We start from the raw sequence: 27,837 nt of genomic DNA, 5'->3' as shown, positions 1-27,837 counted from the left end.
TTGCAAAAAATTAAAATTAAAAATTAAAGTCAACCCTGTTGTTTCTGAGCAGGGGAACAATTAAGAGGTCACGAGTGGTTTTGTTGTAATACTGCTAAACGTCCACAGGGGGCAGCATATTCATATGATAAGAGATCATCTGATTACAGAGAAATCCACAGTGGGAATCATGTCACCTACAAAATCTCTAAATTTAAGACTCATGGAATGTAACTAATCTGAATCTACACAAGAAACCTATGGTGTGAAACCAGCCTCGGCAGGTGCACCCCAAAGTAAACCGGTGTCTAATTTATTCCTGAAATACATGTAATTTGCATGTCTAACAAGGCATCCCAGTCTCTAATTCTGCTGTCTGTCTTGGTGATCAAATGAAGGATAAAGAGCCTGGCCCTTCTCAAAGTCCCTGGGGATCCATGTAGGCCTGTTATAAAGATAAACTGATTCTCTTTAAACAGCTCCACTCTATCTCCCTCAGTAATCTCAACTTCCACGCATGCCTGTCGCTCATGTGAGTTCCTCTCTGGAGTCGCAGCTCCAGCTCACTAACAAATTCACTCTGCTATCACACCTCTCTATCCCAGCATTCCCCCTGTCCATGCAATCGAGTGGCCCCACCGTGCTGAACGAGTACGGATCAGCAGACGCTGCAGCAGCATCGTCCACAGGTTTAAATGTTAGGTTTGTGATGGAGGGGAAGATCCGGTTCCACCTCATTTTCCAGGCACAATGGTTAGAGTCCGCTCTGGAAGTTATTGAACATAACTCAAAACTAAAATATGTGCAACACCTCTTTATAACCTTCCAACAATTTCAGATGCAAATGGAGTTATCTTTGATTTTTGGACAAATTAAATAAATTATAATGAATAAAGTGAGAGGATGGGTAACCAAAATGGAGCTGCAATGACAGATTATTTTTCTTGTCTATGTTTAATTTATACGTTCGCACAGACAGACACTAACCTCATCAAACTGCTTTTCAATGTCAAAATGTGTTTAAAATTTAAAAAAGAAATCAAGCACGAGGATATGTATAACAAGGAGTGACTGTCTGTGAAACAAGTCAGAGCCTCCAGGTGGACTCTGGGTTATTGCATATACAGTATGCTGCAGTAAGGGGAGTGTGTCATGCGGTTGTACAGTAGCAACAGGTGACTGAACAAACTCCAGGGCTTTTCTTTATCTTTATACCCCGACAGTGGCTTTCCATTTGGACAGAAACCAAAAAACGTGGAGGAACCTCGTGCATATGGATGAGGTTCCATACGAATGTCAATCACGGCATACTGAGATGCACATTTTTTTACTGACATACTCTGTATATCACAATATGCTTGCTGAGAGAGTTGCTTCAACTCATCTCTTCATCTAGTTACTGGTAGATGGTTTAATCAATTGCTGCACTCAATAAATACAGCAGCTACTTTTAAGTTGGGCACTTAGTCAATTAAAAATTGTACAACAGCTCTTGTATCCTGACCCACCTGACATTGACTTAAGGAAACTATTTTTGAAACAACTTATAAAGAAAATAAATAAGATGTTACCTCTAAAATCGATGTAAAGCAGTTCTGCCCATTGACTCCGGAACGCGTCTTTAAATGTTGCGGGAACAGACAGAGAGAAGTTCATGAAAACATCGCTAAAACTTCTTACTCCAATGCTGTATCATTAATTGAAGAGGGGATCAGTTTTGTGCACAGCTAATGTGCATAAAACAGTGCCGCTCTGATCTGTACAGCATGTTTCACCAGTGCTGAGCTGGGATGTGTGTCAGAGCACTGAAACAATATCTTAAAACGGGCCTCATAGATGTCTGGCACTGGAGGAACAGACAACAAAACGATAAATTATTTAAGCGTCGTATTTCTTTTCCTCGTTATAATCGTTCATTAGGCCAGCTAGAGGAATGTGTGTGACCTGGGTTTTACTTTTATCTCAAGGGATTTAACAAGGGAGGAGGAATTTAGATTATGACTGAGCCTTGATACAAAAAATAAAAAAAATGTCCTGACTTTCCACAGAAAAGGAATATAGGACAACAAAACAGCATTTTGGAATGACTCGCAGGCTTCAAACAGATGGCGCCTCAATAATGAATATTCGGGGAAGGCTCCTTTAAATTAGATTACATTAGTTTAATCTGAGCAGCTAATTTATCACAATGGCTCTAATCACTCATTCTGATTTTGTTGAAATTTGTCGCACACGTGACTCGCGAGTCTCAGAAGTACACAATCAAAACACACAAATACAAATACACAAGTGATGTCAGACATGCAAACAAAATCAAAAACTTGTGTTCACCAACCGACTCATGATAGGCGTGTGGGAGTTTAATGCAGAGTTGGAACTAGAAGAACTATTTAGTGGGAGGACTTAGAGATAATAAAAATATTTTCATTTAATTATAAAAAGGTTAAAACTTTACAATCGAGGTTGGCAAGCACCGAGTACAAAAAAGTTTCTTAACACCAACGATTATATTCACAATTGTCTGAGAATATTTTGAATTCTTTTAGAATTTTAAGTAAAACTTTTGTTGCACAAATAAGCAACGAGGATCTCTGGACGGCCTCGCAAAACTATCCGCCAGAGCAGCGTTACTAAAGTTTTCCTGCTGGTATCAGTGAGGCACTCGACATCGTTTTTACGGCTCATCATCTGCAGGGTCACGGGGGGGCGGAGCCTCTGCCAGATGACATCCTGTGACCGTTCGTCATCTGGCTCTAAATTACTGTCATTTGAAGCTCACATGGCGAATACATTGGAAGGCAACTGCTTATCAAGATATGCATCAGATGCTGTAACTTAAAAACACCAGGAGAGTGGGTGAAACACAAAGGCTCACAGACGTCAAACCTGGAGAAAGACCTCAGTGTGAAAATGATTTAACAGACAAGTATTCGTGTGATCCATTGTTAAACTAGACATTCCAAAAGCCCAAACGTCCAGCCAAGGCAGCAGAGTTTCAACTCCTACTAGCAAAATTTGGACATTATGAATGCTGTAGATGTATATTGTTTTTTTTTTTTATGTCACACTATTTTAAACAAGGGGAAAAGCACCAGCTTAAATGGTGCTTTGAATGACATTCACTACTACTAGATACCACAGACTGTAAATCAGCAGCGGAGATCCATTTTCACATTTCATCTGCTCCTTCTCAGTCCAACATCAACACCTAGACGGTTTCATTGAAATCCACTCATAACGATTGACGTCATCTTGAAATCCTGCTGTCAGACAAATCGATATTGCAGCGATGCAACCTCTTGTGACTATAAAGGAAAAACAGAAAGCAAGAAAACAGCAAACAAGAATATGGAATATGATGCTTGTTTGTTTCTATTGTGCTGTTATTTTGAGAATTTGTGTGATCAGTTCACCTCAGTTGCATGTTTTTTGGACAGAAAAAACAAACTCTACACATAAATGATCCGAACCTTTCTACCCACTGCACCACCATCCCACTTAGAATATGTCTCACTTTCTTTTACAGCAACTCCTCACACCCAAACGCTTGATTTGTTAGACATCAAATTCAGAATGATGACAGGATTTTGAAAGTTGATTACAATTTTTCTGTTTACATTTGAAATGTTTTTGTGGTATTTCAGTTACATATTTGTTTTCAACAGATCACTTGCAGACATTTGTATAAATTTACATTTCAGTACCTCTACTTTTTTTTGGAAACAAGGTTGTAAAACAAAAACTCCATTATGAATGTCAGGTCAGGGAGGAAGCAGCTAAAATTAGCATTTAATAAGGTGAAGCTACCTGTGCTCTAGACTCTAGTGGTGCTACCGTTGATGTTGGAAATGTGTCAAACACACTTACCCATACATTAATGGACGGAGCAAATTTCCCTAAGCCCCATTACTTCATGGCGATGACTATTAATTCCCTCCCTTCCTCAGAAACTGGAACCACATTGCCAAGGAAGGATTGAGGGAAACAGTGAATCAACATTGAAAAAAGCTCCCCAGTAATTTATCCCTGGGACTATTTATAAACTTACTACAGTTAAACGACCCTTTGAACCTTTTCACATGCCTCCCATTTGTCCTCCCATTCACCTTGCAAGGTTTGCTTAGATGTATGACCGTGCAGTTAAAGCAACAAGGTATGCATGCTTCTGAATGTGCTGAATGCCTTCCGTGCCTTCTTATGGCTTTGACATCTAACACGTTCACGTTTAACCAAATTGCACTCAGAGCTAAATGAAGAGACGGGCAAAAGGGAAACAGGGGAAACGGGTTCCTATCCTCAGTGAGGGAAAGAGAGAACAGTGAACTGAAGCTTTGATCACATGCAAATACCACACACAGGGGATAAGGATGTTTATGAGGGAAAACAAAGACTCTCATTGTAGATCGACTGCATAAGTTGGGAGAAAACACTGTATTTGTGCATGTATGAGTGTAACAAGCTAATCTAATGCAACTAAAAAAACACGTGCAGTCTCTCAGTGAAGCTGCTAACAAGAAGTGAACTCATGGTTGTGTTGTGTTGGTCACTCTGACTTGCACCAGTGGATGCCAGCACCCTTTTTCATTCCAGCTGTCGATCAAGCGTCCCACGGCAGCCTTTTGGATCACTCATGGGTCCTCGTGGCAGAGAATGAAAGGCAAACTGATATCTAAAATGGGTCTACAACCACAACAGAGGCCATAACCACCCGCCAACCCCTCACACAGTCTTGGGTCTTTGAAGAAGATATTTATAAACCATTAGGGTGGCAGCGGGGGCGAGGATTGGCTGTTTTATCTCCCCGTTCTGTCATGTGTTACCGTGCACACAGCGAGCCCGTCTCGCCGAGTGACACCATGAAGTCAGCCTTTCCTGTCCACCGTGGACGACCGCGGGCTGAGGCCACTTCGCTGCCCGAGGGAAATAGGGACGGCTTACTGCAAAGAGACTGTAATTAAGACGTTGTGTGATTTGAGTTCAGATTTGAGATGAGCTTCTCATCAGAGAGGAATTACTGGATTATAATCTGAATGCAACATCAGATACTCGAATACCTCCCAAGCTCATGATGGAGAGGCAATACGCTCCGTCGTCCATCTTTAACTGTCTGTTTTTTGTTTTTCTTTCAGAAATAGATCAACATTGTGGAAAACACACTTGTTGTCGTTGTTGTTGCGATGAGAAGACATTGACGTGTTTGTGCATGCATGGGAATTAAGAGAAAACGGCTATGCTGCTAACACATGACACATCCATATAATGGCCTACTGTCCTTTATTAATACCTCAGTTGTAGCACAATATTGAAAAGAAAAACACATGAAATTATTAGTGTATACGATCTCTTTTAGGCTGTTTCGCCATTTTAAATCTTTATGCTAAGCTATTTTAACTGCCACCTGTCTGTAGCTTCTTACCAACCATGAAAAAATAAAGAGTGTTACTAGTATTCTCATCTCCTCCCTGTGAATCAGTGACGTCAATAACAGATGGAAATAAGTCCGACTTCAACTTTCAGTGACACCCAATGTGAAAACAAAGCACTTTGAGTTGCATCGGTTCTCACAGCAAAAACTATTCCCAAAGCCCATTATAGATTTTATAAGTTGAATCCAATAATACTCACTTGGGCTTTACCCAGTCAATGTAATCCAGCAGTGACTTATTTAGTGGAAAGTCAGTAAACCAATATGAACAATATTCTACACCTTTGAGAAAAAGCAAAGCAATAAATCATCTTCTGCCTACGTACACATTCTGTACAAGTAAAGCAATATCATTATAAATTTCAAGCTGTTTTTCATGTCAGCTGTAAAATTCTTTTTCTTTTCTTACTGGTTGTTCTTTGTACCAGAAAAAAAACTCAACAATGAACAGTAAAAATGAGGCAGAGCTGAAAACTGTTAACATCACAGTCAAAGAACTGTGACGTGAGAAACCTGTTAAAAATATAATGACTTCCTATATTTATCATCAATGTATGTGTTCTATTGATATTAAGAGAATCCAAATGAAAATTATTAAAATCATTCATTCATCTTCATTACCCACTTTGTCCACTGTCGCTAGTGCTGGAGCCTTTCCCGGGTGACCGGGGACGTGAGGCAGGGGACACTCCGGGTGCGATGCCAGTGCACTGCAGAGCCACATGTAAACAGACAACCACGCACACACACACACTCACACCTACGGGCAATTTGGTATCATCAATTCACCTGAAGAGCATGATTTTGGAGGTGGAAGGAAGCCGGAGAACCCGGAGAGAACCCACACAGACACAGGGAGAGCATGCAAACTCCGCACAGAGCGACACTCGAACCGGGAACCACCTTGCCATTATTAAATAAAGTGCGCCCTCGCGCATCAATGCTCGCAACTTCACCTCATCACGGATTTTTGGTAGGCAGTCACGTGATACCGTACGTGCATTCTATTGGCTGACGGCTGAAGTGCGCTCATTTCGTGAGTCTCGGACTTACATGGGGCACAGAAGTGCTTTAACCGTCGATAAGAGTGTGGGGAAAGGTAATACAGATAGAAGGTGGTTTAATATCAGTACGGGGAGGGTCATAAACATTTAAATTACCGTAAATAATAAGATAAATAGTTTGTTGCTCTATTGCGGAATTCATTATTCGCGTGTAGTTCCCAGAACGCATCAACTGCGAGGAACGAGGGCGCATTATATTAATATAGACACAAATTATGTCACAGAATAAAGTTAAATGATGTGTTTTCAATTAGAGAGTACTGTATGAATTTTATACAATAAGGTCATGATCAAACTTCCTGAGTACACCAAGAAACATCACGTCTAATACTAGACCGCGGGGAAACACATGTTCATCGCACCTTATCTTCCTACCTCCATCCTTACCTTAAACACAGAAATGATGAGATTAATAATTAACTGGTGCATGAGCCATTACATAGGCTGAATCAATATTTATGAATGCTAATTCAGTTTCTAACTATAGCTTTCTATTTTAACATGTCATTAAAGTATGGTAGATAGAATTTAGTTCTCATATCTTACTAGAATGGGGCACAGCTACTATAAAGGTAAGGTGTAAGAAATTGAATGTCTAATGCTCATAAAGGCGTAAAATATGCTTCTTTTGTAGCAATGCTGTGATGAAATGCTCTCAATGGAAGTGATATGAAAAAGTCCTCTCATGCTGGAGAAGTAGGGTTCACATGGTTAGGGTGGTCAATGGAGCCCTGCTGGCTTTCATCTCCACTGTACATTACATTCAAGCCAAACATCCACCCACATGTTCGAACAATGTACAGCTGGAAAAAGCAAAGAGTGGAAGCTAAGAGCCCACAGAGCCCACAGGACATAACTCAGGCCGGCATGCCTCCCACTTGAGACCAATTCTCTTCCTGCACATTTCTGTGAGAACACATTAATTGATCAGTACAACTAAATACCAAACCCAATTTACAGGAGAGTAGTCCTTGAGACGCTTGGATAAAAGATGGGCTCAGGACATAAGAAGCAGTACTCGTCATGGAAGAGATGGTTAGAGGCCAAGATAAGGGCAACATGGAGAGAAATTAGCCAGCTAACAAAGCTTCTGAAAAGGGAACATGGCGAGTAAAGGAGGACTCAGGTAATACAACAAAATCTCCCTACCCGATGAACTCGAAACTGCCAAACAGAGACTGACAGCTTTAACGACCTGTTTGATGATATATCAAGGGGGTAGAGGGAATAAGAGAATAAAAAAGATTTTCTCCACTGAATCAAAGACCAAAAAGTAGTGACCATCAAGGTCACGGTCCAGGATAAAATATTGACAATGCAGTGCGCCCTCGTTCTTTGCGGCTAATGTGTTCCAGGGACCAAACGCGATTAAAGAATCTGCAATCGAGCGACAAACTGTTTATCTTATTATTTACAGTAAGTTAAACGTTTATGAACCCTCCCCATACTGATATTTAACCACCTTCTATCTGTGTTACCTTTTCCCACACTCTTATAGACTATTTAAAGCACTTTCATGTCTCACGTAAGCCCAAGACTGACGGAACGATCGCACTTCCAGATGCCATCAGCCAATAGAATGCGCGCATGGTATAACTGCGATGAGATGGAGTCGCGAGCGTAGATGCGCAAATGCACGAGGGCGCACTGTTCATCTAGAAAATGGCCCCCAAGGATGAGCTACTGAGGGAATACTCAGGTAGCAGAAACCCAAGGGAGCGCAGAGGAGGAAGAGCAGGCAGCCTGGAGGGACAAGCCCCTACATGGTATCTACCACTACCGAGTCGAAGAAGTGGCGTATATTAAGAAATCCTACCAGTGGCAGCAAAATACTGGACCTAGAGACAGCACAAAGGTACTGATCTCCAGGACAGCACAAGAACAGGCCCTAAGTACAAGGGGCCGGGATCTACCAGAGTAGATCAGACCCAAGGTACAGAATTGTGCAAAGATGCTCCTGAGACAGTCCAGGACATAGTAGCAGGGTGTAAGATGCTAGCTGGATAAGGATACTTTACATGGAGAGACACAAACAAGCGGCTGAGATAGTGTCCAGTAATATCTGTACCCAATATGGAATAGAAGTACCCGAATCCCAATGGGCCGCAGCAAGTGTCACAGGCAGCAGGCAAGGTGAATCCAAAAGCATTATAGTTGAGGGAAGTCTAAATCACATGTTTAATTCCTTGGTGTCAGAGGTCGTGACACCAAATTTCTGTGAGACTTCAGCTTTCAGACTGACAAACTGGATACAGTGGTGGTAGACAAAGAGCAGAAGAGGACAGTGGAGATAGATGTGGTGATACCAACAGATACCAACATCAGAAAAATAATAAAGATAATTTTATTCAGAAAAAAAAAAGCAAAAATATTGTGGTAATAAAGTTGTAGTAGTTTTCTGAAGCAACATGATGTAAGAAATTAAATCTGTGGAACCCAGACTGAAGTCAAACTTTAAATGGTGCTCCATGTTTCTCATGTTGATGCGACGACACTTCTGATATTAATAGGTTTTTTAAAAATTCTGACTACTCTTCTGGACTATTTTCTCATAAATTTAATGTAATCTCATAATATACAGTACACGTTTGGTTTTTTTCAGCAGAAAATGGAGTGCACTTGGAAGCATTGTGCTGATTGCTGTACAGTTCAGTGCTGTGTTCATGTGTGTAATTTAACCACTGAGTGAAGTCGTTTGTAGTTTTCTTTTTGACACCTTCACAAATCACAGACATGATTCATGTGGTGCAGTGATTTGTACATGTAATTTCACTCTTGCTGTACTTCCTTGCTGTACTTCCTTGCTGTGCATTACTGTGATAATGTGACATTTTATCGATCCCTGTAGGGAAATTCTCTTTTCACAGCAAGGTCTAAGTGCAGTGGTAGTAACAGGAGTGCAGCCCCCAAGCCCGTAAAGATTCTGTGTCGTGTTGAATGATGTTTGTGGCTACAGAACCTTAAACTCCTGGACTGCGGGTGAAGGACGGTCACCAAATACAATTTGCCGCAAAAAGCTGGTTGATGTCTTTGTTTCAGTTCCAACATAATATCTGAGAGCATATTAATACTCATTATGTTTCATTAAATATCCACGTGGCATTATTTCTATAATTCTTTGGATCTAACAGAAAATTTTTTTTATTTTTCTTAATTAGGTTACACACTTTGGCCATCCCTTATAAACTATAACAGCATTTGATTTATAATTTATTCTGAGGAGCTGCAGAATCTGTAGTGAAATATTTAAAAATAAAAGTTTAAAAAACCAAAAATATTTCAAGCGTTCTTAGTTGTCAAATGCAACTTTTTTTGACAAACCTGACAAAATGTCGGATTATTTGGACAGACTTATCATTCATGGCTCAGGTTTACGCTTACACCTGAGGAAATGAAAAAAAAAACCCCAAAACAAATTCCCAAAGAACAACAGCAGGGATGTTGGATGAAAATGCAAATGAAAAATGCAAATCAATATAATTATGCAAGTTAGACAGTTTTGGGGTATCAGTCTGCCGCTCAATCTCTTATTCCTGCCTCAAGAAATTTATGTACAAAGATTGATCTCACAGAATGACTTTAAGTGCGTGAGCGAGCCAGACTAAGTTATCAAGTTAAAAACGCTGAGTAAAGAAGCTTTTCCTACAGCCACCTCCAAATAACACATACACAGGAACATGGGGACACACTTTAACAACATTATTAACAACTTTATTGTTCAAACTGTTTATCTCCAATATACAGTAATTAAACAGCATTCAATAAGTAACTCTACTCATACAAAAGGTAAAACAGAGCGGAAGTACTTGAAGAGGTGAGAGGACTAAAATCAACATGCCTTATATCAGAGTAACAAAAAAAAGGACCCAGAGGCTCCCACACCCAGACATGACAGATTAGGTGAGAGAGGCTTTTAAGGCCTCTCCAGGGTCTGCTTATGAATGCATTACAAACAGTGCTTCTGCACTGGGATTAGATGGAAAGCAGTTGCTCCCCTGTGACTGACCATGTGGTGTCTCAGTGTAATGGTCAAAGACAAATGAAAGAGATTTGTTTCGTGTAATCCTGTTGGGCTGCTTTATTTTTCACGGGGTTCGATTGATAGATTAGAAACAGGTGTCCGTGTGGCAACAGTGTCATTTAATCTGAGGGTGTGGGTTGAGTGAATAAATTGAAAGCATCCTTTAGTCTGATCATATGGCACACAGTATGATGTGCACTTACTAGACTAATGATTTTCTACTGAGGAGATGGAGACAAGTGTGTATATGTTTGTGTGTGTGTGTGTGTGTGTGTGTGTGTGTGTGTGTGTGTGTGTGTGTGTGTGTGTGTGTGTGTGTGTGTGTGTGTGTGTGTGTGTGTGTGTGTGTATGCAGTAAGCTCTGCCCTCTCGTTGTTAGCTGAATAGTTCATTCTCCAAAGAAACATTTTTTCAATTGTAGGCTGTGGCCAAAGGAATCCATTTGCTTCATGATTCACTGCTTGCTCAAGGTGTTCATCGGGGGGCTGAGCGATGATGCCCTCCACCAAGCTTTTGTGAAGGTGGGCTCCATTACAGATTGATTTAGAAAAGGACCGCAAACCACAGGGAGATTGAAGTGCAGCCCCATATTTTAAAATGAGATTCACGGGAGGGACCAAGCTACACTAGGGATGTTTGGCTCTTTAAGTGATGTTTACGTTTGTTTTTGATGAACCGCCAGTATTCCTCTGCACAAAACATAATAAATGATGCATTAAATGCATGACAGCTATAAGTTTTAATGTCTAACAACATTAGCAGTGATATGATTGAATGAAGTATTCCACATGGCTAGAGTCTGTACCATAAAAGCTTCTTTTACTTATATTTTTTGTTGTACGGTCTTGTGCTTCTCAATAAGTATTAAAGTGGTTTCTCTACACGACACGTTCTTTAAAAGTCTACGCTGACAGTTGGCAGCAAAGGGGTTAAGCTTTTAATTCTGTCACAGTTCAACAGAGCATTGATTAGGTTGGATGGATGAGGCCACAGATGGAGGCGAAAGTTGTGCTTGTCTTGAAGCAGGTGATTATGGATGAAGACATAAAGAGTGTTTGTACACACGTAAAATAAAGCATTTTATGCAATTTGGTGTTACAGCGTGTCACGTTATGTGTGTGGTGAGGTGTTTCTGAGGATAAATGTCAGCCCTTACACTCAGCAATTAAAGCCAGGCACACTGTGATTTTATAGACAGATTTGTGCAGTGACTGAATGGCGCCTGGTGGCCTTTAACCTAACCAGTCTCCCACACACTCTCCTCTCTGAGACCCCTTTCCTCAGTCATGCCTATGTGCAGCAGCCTCACAGATAAATGATCAGTGATTCTGAGGCCAGGCTGCTAAGCTGCCTCTCTACAGTCTAATCTTATTATCAGCCTAGGATGGCTTTAGCGGGGAGGGAGACGAGATAAACAAAAGTGGTCAACACAACATGACCACTGTCCTTTGACATGGGCGACAAAAGCATTAGAATGGAGACAAAAAGATGCCTGTAAATCTGGCCAGTCAGTGGCTGGTTTTGCACATTTCAAAAACCGTTCGATCAGAATACACTGCAGACATGACATAATCAATTTATAAAACCTCTGTTTATTATATCAACTAGAGATGCAACAAATTCCAAAACAAATTCTGATATTGATTTGTTGCTTAGAGCAGTACGGGTGAATCATTTATTAATGATAATTTATTATGATGTTGTCATGTATTATATTATGGGTGTATTATTGATATTTAAGTCTATACGAATTATTTATGTAAGCTTTAAATACGCTCTAATCACACATCTGTGGTCATCACACTGTTGCCTGTTTCAGTGTCCCGCCCACAGAGCGATTTGACTGGTAATAACGGGTTTAATGGTCAAACACTGACAGCAGCTGGTCTGGTAGGAGAGGAGGTGGGCGTTCAAAGGAAGGCACTGGAAATTCTCTAAGGTGAGATAAACATCACAGTCTTGCAATGAGCAAAAGCAAAGCAATACATCAGAAAGTAGAAAATGCAAAATCTTTTTTTAACTGAAATTTGATTTGGGACTCAACCAGTCATATCATACCACAAACTGGTGGTGGCTACTGGAACTCCCCCAACTCTCTCCAAAGAAGTCTAAATACACCTGTAAGACAGATTTCCTGGCTGGCTGTGATTACTTTTTTCTAACAAAATATGATTTTTCTAACAAAAAATATAAAGACAAAATCAAACTGACAACCAGCCATGTGAGACAAATTTAAAAAAAAAAAAATTACAAATACAATTTGGTTAAGTTTACCATACACAGAAGATGCTTTATTTATGACTGAATGATATTAGAGTTATGTCATGTGTGTAAAATGACATAACTGAGTAAAACATCATTTTTATTTTTCCGCATATTTAAAAAAAACCAAACAATGTATAATCGAGAATGACGTGATCAAATCGACATTAGCCGAGGTATACCTGTATTTAATTCCACAATATATTTTTCACATAACTCTCCTTTGTGCTTGACTTGACTTTTCAATGGAGTCAAAAAAGAAAAAAACATTTTTGCAGCGAACCCTGTTACTCTATTAAAATGGCAGCTCTCATTTGGGCCTGCAGCATTTCAAATAATGTTCTCATTTCAAATCAGGAGAACGAACAAGTGCACTGATTAGAATATCTAAATGCACAACGGTCATCGCTACACTGGATTTTTTCTGAAAACAGCAAGATCTCTGACTGTATTTTGTTCTACTTTTGGATAATTAACTAATTTCAGAGTGGAGGATGGAGAGGAATAAAATAGTTTTAAATGCAACAAAACCAGCACTTTTAGTCTGGATCACAGATTAATCATAAATGTAACTCACTCTACAATGAAAATAGAGCAGTGGCAGCTTGAACGGCAAATGAGGTATTTTTGTCTGTAGTATTCATTTGTAGCCAACGACAATTACCAACCGTTCTCAAAGCTCAAAGCAGAGCCATTAAAGTCAGAGTTGTTGTCAGTCAATGGTGTGACTCCAAAAGCTGATACAAAACTGTCTCAAAGTAGTAACAATCAAGCTTCCTACATGAACAACAATCATGTTAATTTAAATCTATTGATTGTAATATCCGAGAAAAAGTTTCAAAATGACAAATACTCAAGTTCAATGATTCCATGACAAGTTCAAATGTGCCTTGAAATGCAAATATACCTTTAGCTTCCCGACAGAGCATGTGCAGACTTTAATTAAATTCTGTCCAGGGGTTTTTGAGGAAATGTCAGTTGTGTGATTTTTAAAAATGCAGACATTCACAATTACCGACTGAAAATAATGTCACAAGATCTGACAACTGAAATCTGGCTGGCTGAGCTAATCATATGCCGAGGTTATTATGTAATGTCAACCATGAAGGCCATAATATAATTTCTTTCCTCTTCTAATGACTGACTGAACCGTCTGGTCTCATGACTCCCCTGTTGTGCAGAAGAACATATTTAATTTCTAAAAGCCAAAAGAAAGCTAGCACCATATTTTGTTCAGCCATCTAACATTGCATGTAGCTGTTAAATTATCTGAGTGCATCAAATCCTGAATTTTTGAAGGAAGATATTATGTTGAGGACAGGATACTCAAAATAGTGTGATGATAACCTCTTCAGAAATATTTATTCCTCCTATGTTACATGGTTCTCAGAAACTCAATGGCCAAATTCAAGAATGCTTTTAGTTTTTCACCAACAATTACACTAGAGATATATTGCATATTGAAATGCTAAATTCTTATTCCTTTTCTTCTTCCAAGGAAATGTCTTCCTGTACAGACAGGCTGAACATGACGGCGCAGCTACTGACGACAGCCAGGTGCAGTTTTCAGAGAGGACTTTTTTCTTAGTGTATCTCACCAGTTTCAAAATAAACATTTCACTGAAATATTTGATTGTAGAGAAACTTCATGACTTCACCCTGCTGAACTGAAATTAAGCGTAGGTTTGCCGGTAAAGGCGTCACTGTTGCTAGGCTTATCAGGTGTGAGCAGGTTTCTTAGAGGCAGCTGTGTGGTACCAGATCAATTTAGAGGACTGAACAACCTCTGGCCTGGAAATAGAAATGAGAAAATTCTGCACCTGGGAAAAAAAAAAAACCTCACATAAGGTAAGACTTGCTCTATAGATCCTAACATATTAACTTTAATGCACGAATGCTTCCTGTCACTTTGGATAGACAGGAAAGAGACTGCATCACACACAGGTTATGTTATTCCCTTTTCCTTCAGGGTTACACAATTATAATTAAAAAAGTAGGTTCAACACTTTCATTTTCAGATTGGACAGGGAACTGATGATGGAAATATATTTTCCACACACTGAATATTTCTGCCTATAGTTTTGAAAGGTTGAGTGAGATGAATGGAGAGAAAAAAAATGGAGACACGCATCTATTTACAAATTGTCAGTTACACTGTAACCCATGGTCTCTAAGTGGATTTACTGCCTCTCCAGGAGGTCCATATTCGATATGTAAAGGGAATGACTCTACAATGGTTTGAATTGAATAAAACACCACCTTTGCTTACATAATGATAATGTGAGTATTGTCATTTTGTTCAAAATTAGGAGCTGCAGACATGATGTTGTCACTTCATGAAGAAAGGCTTTACTGTGAGCAGAGGTCTTTAATGTAGAGACAGGGAACAGGGAACATCCACATTACTCTTAACCTAGGACCATCTGCCTGTAACTTTTTGTCTGTAAAATATCTGATTTTGTTATCAGTACATATTTTTATTTCTAAAACCCAGAAATCCTCTAGTAGTAACAACATTTAATGAATAATATCCATAAATAAAAAAATCTTAATAAATGTCATTAGAATATGACTTAAACTCTGACTTAAATTTTACCTTATTGTTCCTTGTCCAGGTTAATTGCTTTGTCTGCTTCTTGCGTTGAATTTTCTCAAAAGGAAAAAGGATAAAATCTCACTCATTTTCACCGCTTGTTCCTCTATTTGCATAAACTCCGACAGCCATTCCATCTTAAAAGAACTGCATTTCTATTTTACTTTGGCTTGGTGGATGTGTCGCTGACCGTTCGTTTCCAGTGTTAATTACCAGCCCCACCGCCCAAGTCTCTCCAACTCATGCACAACTCACACAAACGCAGAACAACTCAGGGCAGCAAAACACAGCAGTAACAACACACGGGATATAACAATACGTTTATATCGAATTTTATTTTATGCGCAGCATAGAATTTCTTGTGCGCTGAGACCGTACGAGCAGTGTGCAATTGTGCAACTTAGAGGGAACACTGTTCAGAGTTCAGCTTTAGCATTAGTTAGTAAAAAACATGGTCCCTACATCATTTAGCTCCTACAGAAGGACAACCTGATAACATAAAAGCAACACCCAATTAAATAAAATACAGGTACAGGTTATTTCCAGTTAAGTCATTCGATTGTATGTCAGTTTAAAAAAAATACACAGAAAAATAACAATCAAGTTTCATTTCACTCGACTTCAGACGTTAAGTCGAATGAAAGGACGTAAACTTGATTATTATGTGTATTATGTACTATGGTATTATGTGAAAGCACATAAATACCATGTTACTGTACACTAATTTTAAAAAAAACATAATCATATTAAAACATGTACTTATAGTTCCATTATCTACTGTTAAGCATCCCTCCTGATTCACATGATTGCTTTCAATTCAGATTAGTAAACGATAAAATTTTGTTCCTTATAATTTAATCCTCGAGGAGAGAAGAAGAAAACACTGTAAGGAAGTCTCGACCAGTTTTTATGGTAATGTAGCATGTAGCATGTGACTTACAATAGAAGATGAGACGGAGGGGGGGAGTTATTGTTGGTGAGAGTCAGAGTTGTCATCAGAGAGACTTTTCTACAAGGTTGAAAGAGATTAGGATTATTTTAGTTGTTTTAAACGGGGAAAATTTCTTTGAGTTACGAGCTCAGTCATGAAACGAATTTAACTCAGATCTCAAGGTACCACTGTTTGTGTGTGTGTGTTTGTGTATGTGTGTCATGTTGCATAACTTTGTTCTTATTATTTTTTAGCAGTTTTCATAATCTGGAAATTGTATTTCCATGACAAAAACTGTTGAATGCAAAATACAAATCCCTTTTTTTATTTGATTTGAAAGCTTCTCTGACAAATTTGTGTTTTCTGGACACACAGGAACAGCGTGTGATACAGCTGTGTTCCTCACTAACTGCCAAATTAACATGCAATACGTTTATCCTGAATGTTTTGGTGAACAAGTACAAAAATGCTCATATTTTAATATAAAATATACATTCCATCTGAGCAGGATTGCAATTCTTGCGAAAAGGCCAACAGTCGTAAGGATACGGAGAAAAAAATGGCTCTTATCAAACCACAATGGTCATCCTAATGACATCTGGAGAGGATTACACACAAGCACTTCACTTAAAGTGATGGTCAGGTCATTACTCTGTCCAGTTTCCATTCTCAGTCATCTAACGGAGCCAATTATTCCAGGGTCTGACATACCCCGAGAAGATACAGTACGTTTGGTCTTGCATTCTGCCTGTAAGGTCGTTTCTATTTTGAGTCTTAACATCCCAAGGAATTAATTCTAATGGCAATAGTCTATTGTCTCACCAGCAAAGGGACCGAAGAGACTGAAATTCTTAACCACAAACTAAATTGATTACAGTTGCAATAAAAAGTATGGACTGGAAAATGGAAATGAGGGCACTTTGGAGACAACAAATGTTATGGCGAAAGGATTCGATCTTACATTAATGCTGAGGAGAAGAAGAAACCACAGAAAATTTGTAACATGTTTAAAAAAAAGTCTTCAGAAAAAAATGTCACATTTGTGTGGAATATTTTTTCTTTCAGCATGAATGAATATAACACTTGAAATAAAGAAATCTGCTCTCCCCAGAGTCGATTCTCCCCTCAAACAACCAATCAGTGCCCAGAATTAATTCACGAGAACAATTTCAGTTCTGCCTCTTTGACTCAACTCAAACCAAATAAATCAATCATTTAAAAATTACGATTATATCAAAACATTCTGAATGTTAATGATTCAGGTCATAACTCCATTAAAAGGTTTAACTCTTGGACAAAAATGGCTTTTATTAACAGTGAGTGAGTGGTTTCTGTGGTTACCACAGAGATTACTGTAACACAGAATAAAAAGGAACACCATGCAAGCTGCAGTCTCTTTTTGCTACGCATTGCTTCTGTATGACTTGTTGGATAGTGACAATTAATACCTTTCAAGCATCAACTGAATCAAACCTGTACCAAAAAGTAAAACAGCATGACCAATCCTTAATTGACTATTTGAATGTTTTTACTCTCAGGAAACCACAGCAAGCAATCTCCAATTTTATGTGACTTATGATTGGTCCACTGTAACAGGATCTACAACCAATCAGGTACAATTTTCTGTGGGTTTTTTTTTCTTCTTTTTTTTCAATACGGTCTACTTAACTGCTGCACAAGCTTCCTGTCACTTTTCCGACAAGACTTTTTTCTCCACTGTTCCTCTGTAATAATTAACAATAACTTTTTTAATTTTCTTAAATTTTTAAACTGTTGTGTTCATTACTTGAATGGACATGCTGTCCACGACCGATTCTCTGTCAATTGGATTTGCTTGACCTAAATCATGTGATGGACATGTGTACTTTTCCCTAAAAGGATTGATCAGCTAGTTTCTTAATTGCTGATTTTTTCAACAAATAAACTCTTAACACTGTTTGAAACCATTGGACCAATATGGGACTGTGTGCAGCCATAAAGCCAATTCGAGTCCCTGCCCACACTTGCAGCTCTATGCAGCTGTATGTTGGCATACAGCTGCATAGAGCTAAATGTTCACACCAGCTTGTCAGTACAATGACGATGCCAGGATGTTGCTGCTAACAGGTGTAATATGTTTACACAGCATGGGTTGATGGGAAAGCCATTAGCTGTGGAGGTATTTCAACGTTTCCAAAAATGTTCACCTGAGAGAGAAAGAAATCAGGACTATTACCACCGTGGATGACTCATGTCCCAAATTTCATGCTACTTCATGATGAACATGTTGGCAAACATTACATTCACGGTCAGCTGATTAATTGGTTCACATTAGGATGTTGTGAATACTAATCAATTACTAATCAATTGGTGTCACTTGATGACTGATTAGTTTTTTTTTTGAGATGCCAATCCCCACTACCAGCATGCATGTTATATCATCATGTTGTCTATTTAAACTGACATTTTGGCCAGTGAGTTCTTACAGGTAAGCAGCAAGAGGGAACTTTTGTATCATTTTGTCCATAAAAGAGGTGTAAAGCTGAGAACCTCAAAACTAAACATCATAATTCAGGAAAAGACCTAAATACAGGATAATAAAAAAAAAGGGGAGACTCAAGAGTGCACGGCATAAAGGGAAGAAATGTTTATTGAGACACAGCGTAATGTGGTTTTAATCTGTAGCCTGTGCACTTGAGTTGTTTCAGCGCCACAGGATTGACCTGAGGGACCTTCTTTAGCCTCACTACAGGCCCTGGTAAGGGGCCAAGTTACACCTCAAACCAGATGATTGCATTAATCTGGCCACATCAACCCTTCCCTCCATCTGTTGAGACAGTCGATCAACAGGAGAAAGGCGCAGGGATTCCTCTCAGCCTTCAATGAATACTAATCTCTCATCTCTGGCTCAGAAGAAAACCATCTTGCTTCTCAAACACTCCCAATTCAGGCCGTCAGCACATCAAAAAAAAAAAAACCTGTTTCAAAGAGCTATCGTTTACCATTTTAAAAATAACCTATCATCAATACAGGATGGTAGAAATCCCATCCAATTTCAGACACCTCAGAAAAAAATCCCATCCCCTATTGCTTCACTATAACGGCAAGGCAGAACTAAAATCTTCTAGCATCTTAATTCAAAAACTCAGAGCAGTTCCTGAGTACTTATTTTCTTGCAGACCAGCTATTTTCATGCATTTCACCCTTGAAAACCAATTTTCTCCTTTTGAAGAAACCTTTTTTTTAAAATGTTGATGGAGCATTTCTTTTTAAATTATTGTAACTGTACGAACACCACTTCCAATTACCATTTAGGTGCTGCTTTTCAGAATCGTTGTGATGAATAGCAGAATTGCTTTCTCAAGTCATGAGCATCAGCATTTATTAGATGTTTTATGTTCACATGATGTCAAGATAAATTCTTCTTGGCAAATCACATGTCAATGTAGTCAACAGTGAGTTGGCCTTGCGTCGTGATTGTGTGTGTTCGAATGTTTGGTGTCTGAGGTTCATACACTGGCTTCCACCATGTTCAAGATCTCATTTAAAGAGCTCATTAGAGTGAGCTATTTTCCTAAGGTGCACCTGGTCCAGATCGCCATGACCCCCGCCTAAGCCTGGGGAGTAAACGACACTGAGAAGCATCATTTATAGCGCATGATCAGCAGGGATGCCGCAAAATGCCTCATTTAGATGCATTTTCTTCTGTTGAATGTTTGTGATTCACACACTTTGAAGGTGCAGTAAACTGGAGATTAAAAGACTAAAGAGGAACGTGACCAAGAGGCGTCATAATAGCCCCATCGCCGTGTTCTACTGACTGGACCGCTCACCAGTGGCCACATCATTTGTGAGATGATGGAGCACAAATGGAGGTGAAAGAACCAGCAGCTACGCCTCTCGTTCACCAGCCTGTTAATACCCACTCTACTGAATATTTGAGATTAATTATACTAAAAGCTGCGTCTGACTGAAGTCACAATCTGTAGGTAAATTCAAAGGTGGATTTATTTAACTAAATGAAAGAAAAGAAAAACACTGAGTGCTGACATAAATTAGTTGCAGCTAACCTACCTTTGGTTTCCTAATATTCAAAGGATCTACCATTGCTCAGCTACATCAATCAAAAAACTGACCAAGGCAAGGAACAAAGCAAAAAGGAAATGCATTATATTACATTATTATTAACCCTAACCTCATTACAACTCTCACTTCAGAGTAAATACATGTATATACAGTCTATGTAGTATCAAGAATGGTCGTCATCAGGTCGTGACCATAGCCATGTGCCTTTGTTCTGCATCCTTTGCTTCAACGTTCACAATGTCAGAGTGAACGCTAAATGAAGCAGGACTGAGACTGAGATGGAGTCGCACTGTGTCCTTGAGATGTGTCTCAGTCTAATGCCCCCCGACTGAATTGTTTCCCAGATAATTTAGGCATTAATTGGACTAATATCTCACTTGATTGTGTACGCTATGCTATTGACTGAGCTCATGATTGTCCCACCCCATTAAAGTACTTGGTTTTCTTTTGGTTTAAACAAATCACAAATAACGCTGTGTGATGTGAGCCCATGCATTCATTGCCTCAATGATCACCACACCACAAAATTCACTTGGTGTGACTAAAAGCTCAACAAATAGCAGTCAAGAAATAAGATGCAGACACCACCCGCCTCTTTTATGTGTTTTAATGTGTCGATAGTCTTCGCTGCAGTTCGTCCTCGCGTGCATGGTGGTGGTTTGGGTTCAAGAAGGTTGATGTTACTCAAAACTTTGACTGCCATTAAAACAGCTCTGAGACAAACTTGTTCACCATCTCTGAACAAACCATCGCTTTGAATATCAAGACAATGAAATTCTGTCCACAAAGAAAAGACAAATTTCTTCATGGTTGAATAAACACTTTGTCTTACCAGAAACATGAAACCGTTTATCCAAGTTGAAGATAAATCGAACAAATACGCCACTCATCTCGTGTTTTTCCATGACTCATGAGAGCATCATGTCCTTAATAAAATACGCTGCAGCATGATTCAGTTCTTTGGCTTGTTTGGATGTGATGTTTAACTTAATTCCCTTTTACAAATGATTGTGTGACAGTTGGTTCAGATGGAAGAGGGTGAGCGTCTACAGATCCAGTCTGACCTTGAAGAATCATTAGAAGCGCTATAATAATAACCACAGTGATAATGGTGATGTTACCTCAATGCAACTGTGATATGTTATGTTACTGAAACATGTTAGTTAGTTAGTTAGTTAGTTAGTTAGTTAGTTAGTTAGTTAGTTAGTTAGTTAGTTAGTTAGTTAGTTAGTTAGTTAGTTAGTTAGTTAGTTAGTTGAAACTGGTGCAGTATGGTTAGACAGTAATAATGGAATGTCATCTTATGGGGAAAGACTGCACACCAACATAAAGCCTTAGTTTTTCCTCTGAAGAGCATGGTGCTATGAAGTGTCTTGACAATATGAAAGGGGTCACACAGAGAAACACATGTTTCTGTTTACCACATTAAATCAAGAAAAGAAATGCTTAAAAATTACATTTCAGTTTCAGTTTTTTTAAAGTCATAAATGGGACACTGGGCTTTAATCTGCATAAAGAAATGACGTCTGCAAAGATCAACAAATCAGATGTGTTTCCTCGAACAGAGAGTAAACATATACCGTCCAAACATTTCTTTTACAAAACCGGTGTCCCTTCTCGAGGATAAATCCTTGTTTTTCAAATATCCAAATTCACATCCGATGTAGTTTCCTTTCTATGTAATTTTGTCTGTTTCCTGTCAGCAGTCGAGGAGTAAAGGAGCAGTGTACCTGGTATAATCCCTTCTTTTTTATGAAACTGGCTCATGATGTGCTAATGATCAAATTTTGCATATACTGTGAAACTGGTACCTGCTGCAACTGTGCTTACCTGAGTATTTCAGTTTGAGGTCATTAAATAATGCCTTTTTAATTTATTTTTTCTGTTTTCACTGTAAATAGAACAGTTTATTTTCTGATTGGCAAAAAGAAGACAGCACATTTTATGAACAATTATCTTTATCGATGAAATGACAGAAAAGTGAGATTTTTTTTGGTAATATTGCACACCCTTACCAAAAAAACAAACATGATTCCTTCTTCAAGTCACAGTTTAAGTCGCTCCTAAATTATTCCTGACTGAACAGGAATGATGTTGAGTTTTTGGGCCGTTAAAGTGTGCTGTGGGCAGTGAGTCACTAATGCAGAAGCAACATCAAAGTGAGCCATTCAGCAAGAAAAATGCTGATTAGTTTTGTGAACATAATGGGTAACAATGTGTGACTTCTTCTTCTGTCTGATGTTGGGGAAACACTGACTGTTCATTTAATGTGCATCAGCTGAAATGTGCATGGCTAGATTATAATTGAACCACCTTTATAGCGGTAAGGACAAAGCAAGATACCAACTGAAAGAATGTGAAGATGTTAGCATGCATCGACAGAAATAGATTTCTACTATAATATGGACGTCAACGTTTAAACGTTCCCACTTCCATCACAATTCACTGCTCAGAGTGACTTTAGGTCAACAAGCCAGAGCTCCAATCAACACCTGTGAACAACCACGACTGTGACTGTCACTAGATGTCCTAGGAGTTCTTGCACATACATCTTACCACTGCTGTCTTCATTGTGTGGCAGACCAATTAATCTGACCCAGATGAACACGAGTGAATACCTGAGGCAGGACTGTCTCTTTCTGCTTGCAATCGCTGATTATCCTCTGCAGGGTTTTTTTTCTTTGTGTTTGTGGACCGAGGTCAATTAGGTCTCCTTGTCGAACGCTGCAGCGTATATCGGTCTAAAGAACGACAACGTTCAGGCGATCGAACAGTTTGATTCAGAGAAGATGAAATGAGCTTCATAACAAGGCTCAGAAGATCTACAGCATAAATGTCAAAGTCAAGGCCCGCGGGCGCGATCTGGCCCGTGGCGAATTATTTATGGCCCGCCGGATGATTTTTATTACTATTAGAACCGGCCCCCAGGCCACACCGGCCCAGTGGTGTTTTGCACACACCAAAACTACATTCCCCACAATGCCATAGTAGCGGAAGTCACTGCAGCGCAGCGAGCGCGCTTTGGGTTTCAATGTTTAACAGCAGGGTGGCAGGCTGGCGTCGTGGGTAGCGCTGTCGCCGCACAGCAAGGCGGTTCTGGGTTCGAGTCACGCTCTGTTGAGGGTTTGCATGTTCGTCCCGTGTCTGCGTGGGTTCTCTCCGGCTTCAGTTTCTAAGGCATGCAATTTCATTTATGCATTTTTGCATTTTCCAGCTTATTAGCCTGCATAAAAAATTGACCCACTTATTCTGGTAAGTATTTATTATTTCTTACATTTCTTACATTGCTAAAGTTGTTTTCATCATGAATCCATCCATCCTTCCAAAACAAGATGACCAATACTATCTCATCTTCAACAGCTTTTCTACCTTGAGGATGACGGATGACACTGCAGTCTATCCCAGCTCGCTATGGATGAGAGAAGAGGTACACCCCGGATGTGTCGCCAGCACATTGCAGGGCCACACGAAGACAAAATACCACTCACACATACACATAAAGCTAATGTACAGAAAAGTGGGATGCTGGAAGTCTTATTACTAGTTACCACCAGCTGGTTATCTTTTGTGTTGATGCTGAACAAATTGAGTTGCAGTCCATTATATAAGTTTGTTTAAACTTACACAAAAGCTAAAACCAAACATTAACAAGCTGTAAATGTTTTGTTGCTTCACAGAAGACCACAGGTAGCTGTTGTCATACTAACGCTAACAAAGGACAAAATGTGGAAACGACAACTACATTGGTATGGTATGGAGTCGGTTCACAGTATGCATGCTCTGCCATTGTGCTGCAAAACATACAGCACCTTTTGCTACTAACATCACAAAAGAAACAATGGCAACAGTACACACCAGAGAAGACAACGGCTAAACCTAAAATTACTTAGAGGCTGTAAAAACGATGGAAGACTGAAATGAAAACAAGATTAAAAGAAATATAAAGTATTTCAATTGGCTGGAAGTGGAAAGACGTTTCATCAAATGATTAAATCAAAATTCTTGCACATCGAGTCCAGCCTCCAAACTTCTTTTATTTTGATTTTCATTCACAGAACAAATACCTATCTATTTTGGTCCATAATGTTGAAGATGCATCTCTTTTTCTTATGGTAAAAGCTCTATTGTGAATGGTCAGGGTTAATTAGACTAAGTGTAAGGTGAACACAACTTAACATGCACAATTAATACAGTAATCCCTCGCGCATTCGCGCATCGAGACGCGTAACTTCATCTCATCAAGGATTTTTAGTAGGTCATCATGTGATACTGTACCCGCATTCTATTGGCAGACGGCATCCGGAAGTGAGTGAGTGAGTCTCGGAACGCAGCGCACTTCTGTGAGACACAAGTGTGCTTTAAACAATCGATAATAGTGTGGAAAAAGATCATTCAGATAGAAGATGGTTGAAAATTAGCATGGGGAGGGTTCATAATCGTATAAATTACTGTAAATAATAAGATAAATAGTTTGTTGCTATATCGCGGAATTTGTTATTCGAGCTGGGTTCCTGGAACGCGTTAACCGCGGGTAACAAGGGTGCACAGTATTTACACTTCCTGTCCAAATTTAGGTCATAAAAATGACGACAACAAAAATTAGTTAACCTCAATTTAAATTCCAATTATAAACCTGACAATATTCATTAACAGCCATCAAGTATTTCATTAATAATTGAGAAAAAAAAACAACCCTACCCCTAAAAAAAAATTAAAGCAGTGTCACAGGAAGCTTTTCTTCTGGCAAGTAAAACCTTTACAAAGTAGAAATTCACAACGGAAGTCTCGCTTTTTCTTTTGTTATCCTCCTGAAATCAAACTGGTTTGATGAACAAAACACATACTCTAACTACGTTTTCTACACACAGTCATCGATATGTTTTGTTAAACAAGCATCTTTAATCTTCTGCTGCAATAAATGAGTAAAATGTCTAACTCTACCCCTAACCCAGACTGACCAACATGCCCACGAGGGCCACTGGATCGGAATTAGTCTCCAAAAATACAGTTACTTTTAATTTACTACAGACTCCTGCAAAGTTAAATTTCTAAAGCCGCTGTTTCACAGATTATGTTATCTACAAGATCAGCGTAAGACTGCATCTTTGACTTTGACTCTTGATCTAACTCTAGATCTCTAGATGTGTGCGACTATTCGCTCCAGTAGCTGCTGGTTCCAGCCAAAAACGGAGCTTTGCACTGATAGTTAATTGTCATGCAGCTCCGTGCTGAGAATGCTACTTGTTTCGATATTGGACTCTGACCGACTAATTTCTTGTTTAGTTAATTATGCAATACATAATCAGAATTACACTAAGCTCTGAGAGTCATTCAGTGAAAGGGGACATGGCTGGCTCACAAACATCAGCTTACACCAGGACTGTTCCCGTCTCATTAAAAACCAACCATCACTAAACACAATCAGCTGAAGACATGACAGATTTTAATAGCTGAGGCCACAGAGAAAGGCATATCTACAAGGGGGGGGGGGGTCATGCTGGCATTCTATCACAACTCTATATCCAGACTGCTGGGAGCCAAGTCACCTTATCAGTGTCCTCAGGCTAATTTGAGTTATCTGATGTGGATACACTGCATGCTATAACCAGAATGTTTGTCACAGCTGTCAGATTTTTCCAAAATAAAAAAAGCCATTCAACATCTGACAGCAATCATCAAAAATAAAATGATACAGGCAGGCAGCTCGGCATTAACAGCTCAGCAATTAGCTACGGGTCTCCCTGTGTAAAGCCAATGAGATGCTCCGTTTCATCAGCTGACAATATTTCAAAAACATCCATCAATGCAAATCAAGAAATCCATACAATCATCAGAACAGGAAGCAGCTGAAGATGCGTGTCTGTGAACCATAAATTGAATCCATTCATCTTTTCCGTTCCATTTAACAGTTACACCAAATCAAATGATGCAGATGACTTACTAGGCTGCAGTGGTTTCAAAAGGACAACACAGGTTAGAAGTCATGCGTCATTTGTGATGGTAACGGATGACGTCAACACCACAAATGTGCAAAGTTAGTGGAAGCTGAACATGATGTTGACCGATTTTCTTTTGCTATTGCTGCTCCAAACAAATACAGATGTAAACAGGCTGTAACAATCTGTGAGGAAAGCCAATATCCTGCAGGAACTAATGAAGCAGCAGACTGACAGGAACAAGCCCGGCCAAGACCCATATACCTCCAGGGGCTTTTAAAGTGGTACCTGAATGATGGAGAATATGTTTTGATAAAAGAAAGTAGTGCAGATTTTATCTGAATACCGTTTAGGGAAAGTTACACAACAAACTTGTACATTAATGTTTCTTTTAATCAAACACATGGTTGAAGTTTGTGGCATTAATGAGGAGTTAAACTGCCAAATTATGGCAAATTTGTCATTTGTAATGGCAAGCATGATGGCCTTAACCAGCAAAACCTGTAAGACCATTAAGTTCATTAAGACTCATTTCTGGTTCAGTGTTGGTAGCGTCCTGCTCGTTTCAGTAATGACTCATGCACTTTAATACCATTGTTACCCTCAAAAGGGATAATGACTATCGCAAGAAAGAAAAAACATTTGACTTCCTAGAAATTTCAGAGCATTCAACCATAAAACAACATCAGATGAGGAGTGCCTGCTGTGTGCTTAAAAGACCTCTAGTACAACCACAATTCAGAACAATGGTATTTACATATTTTATGAAATCTGCATCTGGAATCAGAATTTTACTGGATGAAAAAAAAAAGAGGTGGTAACTGGTGTGTGTGTGTGTGGGGGGGGGGGGGGCACTTGGCAGGCTTGTAGCTGCTCTAGGTGAAAATAAAAATATAATAATAATCTGAGTGATACATTTGAATAAAGTTAGAATTCAAAAATCTAAATCCAGGGTTAAAGGTCATTCACCAGACACACGTGGGCTCCCATTGGTGAGTTAATCTGGTAATAAAGCAGACAATATGTTGTTTCCTCACTTTCTAATCTGTTTAAAAACTAACCAGAAGCCAAACGGAATGTCCTGTCACCAGAAACCACGTTTCCCTCAGAGATCCTCTATTCCTCGCTTTTTAATAATGTTGAACAAACTGCTCCTGGACCCCCTCCAAAGCTGCTCCTCTACTTAATCCGCGGCTTAATGTCCGTCAAGTGAATTAATTGGCTTACCTTGAAAAATCCATATTAACACCAGTATGGCTCGAAGTCTTGTCCTTATCTCCATGGCAGCACATCAACCGTGGGCTCCGGCGGACAGGAGCGCGTTTAAAGTTGAAGCAGGACCTTCTCGGTTGTCAGCTGCTGCTCAGTTGTCTCCAGGTAACAATTACCAGCCACCAAGCAGCGGGGAGACGTGTGACAGGAAACACTCCTCATCCCGCCTGCGAACTGCGGCGCGCATCGCAGGGGCGACCCGGCGGCTGCGCTCCGTGTGCGCTCTGCAGACCTCTGCAGGGAGCAGATGACATTCAGGGTTTTATGTCTGTTTCGGTGAGTTCTGCTG

At 39.5% G+C, this 27,837-nt stretch overlaps 1 protein-coding gene across 2 annotated transcripts in view; it reads right to left on the bottom strand.

Moving 5' to 3' along the window:
* Nucleotides 1-27,837, bottom strand: part of esamb (endothelial cell adhesion molecule b) — a 41,191-nt gene extending 13,354 nt beyond the window's left edge. For both annotated transcript variants that reach the window (XM_068317255.1, XM_068317256.1), the window contains exon 1: nt 27,504-27,837. In XM_068317255.1, coding sequence (XP_068173356.1) covers nt 27,504-27,558 — 55 coding nt within the window. In that variant the 5' untranslated portion in view covers nt 27,559-27,837. The remainder of the gene's footprint in view (nt 1-27,503) is intronic.

Source organism: Antennarius striatus, chromosome 6 (genome assembly GCF_040054535.1).
Source record: "Antennarius striatus isolate MH-2024 chromosome 6, ASM4005453v1, whole genome shotgun sequence".
Classification (NCBI taxonomy): Eukaryota; Metazoa; Chordata; class Actinopteri; order Lophiiformes; family Antennariidae; genus Antennarius; species Antennarius striatus.
Note: the sequence above shows the minus strand (reverse complement) of the source record. Positions and strands in the feature narration are given on the sequence as shown.